Genomic DNA, 4,391 nt, shown 5'->3' on the forward strand with positions numbered 1-4,391 from the left:
TTTTTAAGAGTAGTAGTACTGTTAAAAAACTTAACGATACCCGTCCCTAGATATTACACAAGTAAAGTGTTAAGAGAGTGAAAGGTTGCTTTACGAATTTCAACACTTGATGCTGTCACCGTGATTCCAATTTCAGAAACCTGTATTTGCAAAACTGAATTGGTTTGAAGAGCGGAAACATTTTGACTAAAAGTTGACTAAAATGTTATGATTTTTTATCGACTAAAACTAGACTAAAACTAAGAAGGATAAAAAGGACTAAAATGTGACTAAAACTAACAATCATTTCCATTTAAAGACTAAGACTAAATCAAAAATAGCTGACAAAATTAACACTGATAGAGATCAGACACACAAGTAACGATATATACAGACATGCTGACAAATCAAAATCTCTGAAATGTACAGTTCTTGTGTGTTGACTTCCCACCTATCTTGTTTCCTTCCTCCTGCTCCAGTGCCTCCTTCACTCTGTTGGCCCAGGAGTCAAAGGACTCTGAGCGGACCTTTAATCTGTGTAACATGGCTAACAGCTCGTCCAGGGTGTATCTGTATCTGCAGGGTGACGGGGAAACATGAGGGAGTTAACACCGACACTTGAGATCAAACTAGAAAGAAAGCATTTGCACACCGCTGTTCGGGAGAAGCGTACCTGAGGTAGAGTTTTTCCGTGGGGCAGTTGCACAGGTCCTGAGTGTGGTAGAGACACACGAGGCGCTCGGGACAGTTGGAGCAGGCGAGAGCGGAGAGGAAGCAGGTGGTTTTACCTGTATCGCACTGACGCTCGTCGTCGGGCAGAAGCTCAAACGCCTCACGCTCGGCTTCAGTGATGCCCTGCAGGAGCAACACAGATTATAATCAGTCAGAGTTTCAAAAGTGCTGATTTTGGGCATGAAGCTTTAAAAAATAGAAAAAAAAGGAGGGGTCTGAGCTCATGCGGGACCCGGCAGCTACTGTCTAAACTAAATGCTGCCGTGATGAAACTCCATATCATGGATTATCAAGGATTCTCTCTGAAACAGTATGGAGCTCAAAGGCTTTCTCTCTTGCCGGTTATACCACAAGGTGAGTTCCTTTTTATTTCCTGCTTCTTCACACACATGCTCTCCAGTACAGGTTAGCTCTGAGTGTTAGCGATGCTAATGTAAACAAAGACCATATTACGTCCAAAACAGTCGGGCATTGTTTCTGATAGCAACGTTTCTGATAGGGCCGTGGGTCCACATTTCAGATATTACGTCATATCGGACGCAAATCTGGATCAGCTCCGTTGTTCCCCGTTTTTAGAGATTTGGGTACGGAGGAAAAGAGAGAGGGTTTTATTTTGGGTACGGAGGAAAAGAGAGAGGGTTTTATTTTCTGACGCTGCGTGAGTTCCCCGACACACCGGGGACACATATTGATGTATGAAAGTGCATTTTGCATGATAACAGATAAATTCCTAAAGTAGGGATGAAGCAAATAGTTTGAAGCTGCATTCATAACCGTGGCTTTTGTATTATAAATAAACATTAAATTGAATGTTTTGCAGCTTTTTTTTGCATGTGTATTCATACCATGTTACACTGTTTTTTTGCAAAGTAGCATATACAAAACCATCTAAACAATAAGTATTGCATTATTTTTTTAAATGAATTCCAGTAGTGGCCGTGTAGACATCATAAAAAAGTGGTGGAACCTTCATAAGAAGCCTGTATAGAAGCTTTCACTACAGCCCTATAATATAAATAAACAAATGGCGCAATTCCACTGCAGCGCGTAGCACGGTTTAAGCGTGTCGTGCCAAACCCGGCCCGTTTATTTATTTTTTTGCTTTTCCACTAGGGGTAGTTCTGGGCCAGGGCTACTTTTTCACCTTTTTTCTGGCCCTCCAAAATCCAGGTTCTTCCCGGGCTGAATAAGCTAAACTAGTGACGTAAACACTCTCGACTACTGATTGGTCAGAGAGAATCGCTGGCAAGGGGGCTACAACTACAACAAGATGAACATATTTGACCGTGATTTAATTGTAATACACGTTTCAAAATGATGCCGAAGTAACAACATACTGATACCGGTTAGACTAACGCAGTATATGCTCCGACCGTCCACACTCACAACAACGGCCTACAGACATAAATAAACCAGCGACTGTATTCTCATGACACAGACAGTCTGTGGTTTGTACTTGTTTAACTTTTGTCTAGTTCCTGAACAGATATGAGGAGCTGTGAGCTCTGAGGTGCTAACAGCTAATGTTGGTTTTGTGGTTCTCATTGAAGATGACGTCACGGCTCCACCTACACTGCGTTACTATAGTTACTACCCCAGTTCCTAAACGGTAATGGAAACGCTGCATAAAGTGAGCCAGGCCTACCAAGGATACGCTCTACCTGCTCTTAAGACAAATCGCTTTTCAAAATCATTCATCCCCTCTGCACTCAAACTTTTAAATTGTTGATAGTTTTTTTTTAACTTGATTATTTATTTACCTATTTGTTGTGATGCTATGAACTATTTATGGTGTAAATTGGAATGATCCACATCCAGGTGTGCTTTCTCCCTGTATGTTCCTGCCTGTGTACATGACATGCGCTGCTCATAACCAATTGCCCCTTGCAGGATTAATAAAGTCATTGATTGATTGATTGATTGATTGATTGATTGAATACGGTGTATTTCTGTGTCTCACCCGTTCCATGAGTCCCTTGCGCAGCTTCCTCTCCTCCTGGACGATGCTGAACATTTCGCGGTGCGTCGCTGCTGCCAGGTTCAGGTCCAGCTTCTCCGGCGTGGCGGCCATCTTACAGGTGAGCTCCTCGTGGGAAAACACACAATACCTCCGGAGGCGCCGGTAGTGATCGATGCAGGAGCGACCGGCAGGCAGCTGAGAGAGAGAGAGAGAGAGAGCGAGGAGAGAGAGAGAGAGAGGAGAGAGAGGAGAGAGAGATCAGTATGTAGTAATGTGAAAAATGCACTGGTGGAATTTAACTATGAACAACTACGGTGCTAAAATGCACATTTGAGGAACTTTAAAACGGCTACTGGACGACAAAAAGGTCGTACATCCTACATTTATCTAACAGCTTTAGCTTCTGGTTAAGCTTCAGCGTTTGTGTCTTTATTAACACTAATACACGTATGTATATATTGTAATAAACACATTTAAAATACATTATATTGTCGTTATTTTTAATATATTACGATGTGCCACTTGTACTTTAACTCCAAATGTTTATATAAATATGCAGGTTTTTTTTTCTTATGTATACATCATCTTTTTATTTTATCTCCTTAATGCACAATTTAACTAATTGTGTTTGTTTGAATATTTATATTTGATCTTTTTATAGTATTTTATTCTACGGAGCACAAAAGTTTATAATATATGTTTTTTTATAAATTAAAATGACTTCATAGCAAAGCAGTTTAGTCCATTCATCAATTAGCCGATAGAGAAAACATTTTGTCTTTATTTGAGATGTTTCTGTAACGTGTAATGGGCTCTTTGTTTAACACAGTAACTATATTTTGATGATTACTTTGACTTAAGTAAATCTTCCGATCATTCAGGAGTATTTTTACAGTTAAGTAGAAAATGTAAAAACTTCATCAAATATCTGAAAAAGTGTGTAAACTTGAAACAGCCGTACCCAGTCTGCAGTGCAGAAGTTAACAGCTTCAGCAAAGTTGTATCCCTGATTGAAGCCGCTGTGGTACGCTCTGGGGAACGTGATGACGAACTCTCCCGCACACTGGTTCGTACGAACAACCTGCAGATCAGAAACACACGTCAATCAAAGAGAACTTTCTTTACTAACCATATTTAATAATAATAATAATAATAATAATACATGGGAAGACGCTTTACATAAAATCAGAAAAAAAACTGTACAAAAACCATGAACAGTATTCCTAATCTAAGTGTGAGTAAAGTGGGGGGGTGAATAAGTGAGTGCCGGATTTTCAGATGTGACCGGGAAGGGAGTTCCAGAGGGAGGGGGAGGCTGCAGCAATATTACTTCTGTTATATTGTGTGTGTCCGTGTGTGTGTCCGTGTGGTGTGTGTCCATGTGTGTGTCCGTGTGTGTGTCCGTGTGTGTCCGTGTGTGTGTGTGTCTTTCCGTGTGTGTCCGTGTGTGTGTGTGTGTCCGTGTGTGTGTGTGTGTGTGTGTGTGTGTGTGTGTGTGTGTGTGTGTCCGTGTGTGTGTGTGTCTGTGTGTGTGTGTGTGTGTGTGTCCGTGTGTGTCCGTGTGTGTGAGACTGACCGGTACGCCGTGAGACATGAGGATGTTGGGGTTCATGATGGTGACCAGCTGGTGCAGGAGGTCAGGCTGATACTCAAACAGCTCCGGGGTCGAGACTTTAAAAAATAAGTTCTGTCAAGGGACCCTTACTAATGTGTATCAGAC

The 4,391-nt window shown here is 41.5% G+C and overlaps 1 protein-coding gene across 1 annotated transcript; it reads right to left on the reverse strand.

Moving 5' to 3' along the window:
- Positions 1-371: 371 nt before the first annotated feature.
- On the reverse strand, positions 372-4,342 carry LOC104964004 (lysine-specific demethylase 5C-like; the record flags this gene model as incomplete). The annotated part of the gene is made up of 5 exons (XM_010792707.1): positions 372-555; positions 653-834; positions 2,672-2,866; positions 3,633-3,752; positions 4,248-4,342. Coding segments are annotated over 5 exons (761 nt in total), but the record flags the coding sequence as incomplete, so codon positions are not given.
- Positions 4,343-4,391: the final 49 nt, after the last annotated feature.

This window comes from Notothenia coriiceps, unplaced genomic scaffold (assembly GCF_000735185.1).
Source record: "Notothenia coriiceps isolate Sejong01 unplaced genomic scaffold, NC01 NC01_scaffold00001831, whole genome shotgun sequence".
NCBI lineage: Eukaryota > Metazoa > Chordata > Actinopteri > Perciformes > Nototheniidae > Notothenia > Notothenia coriiceps.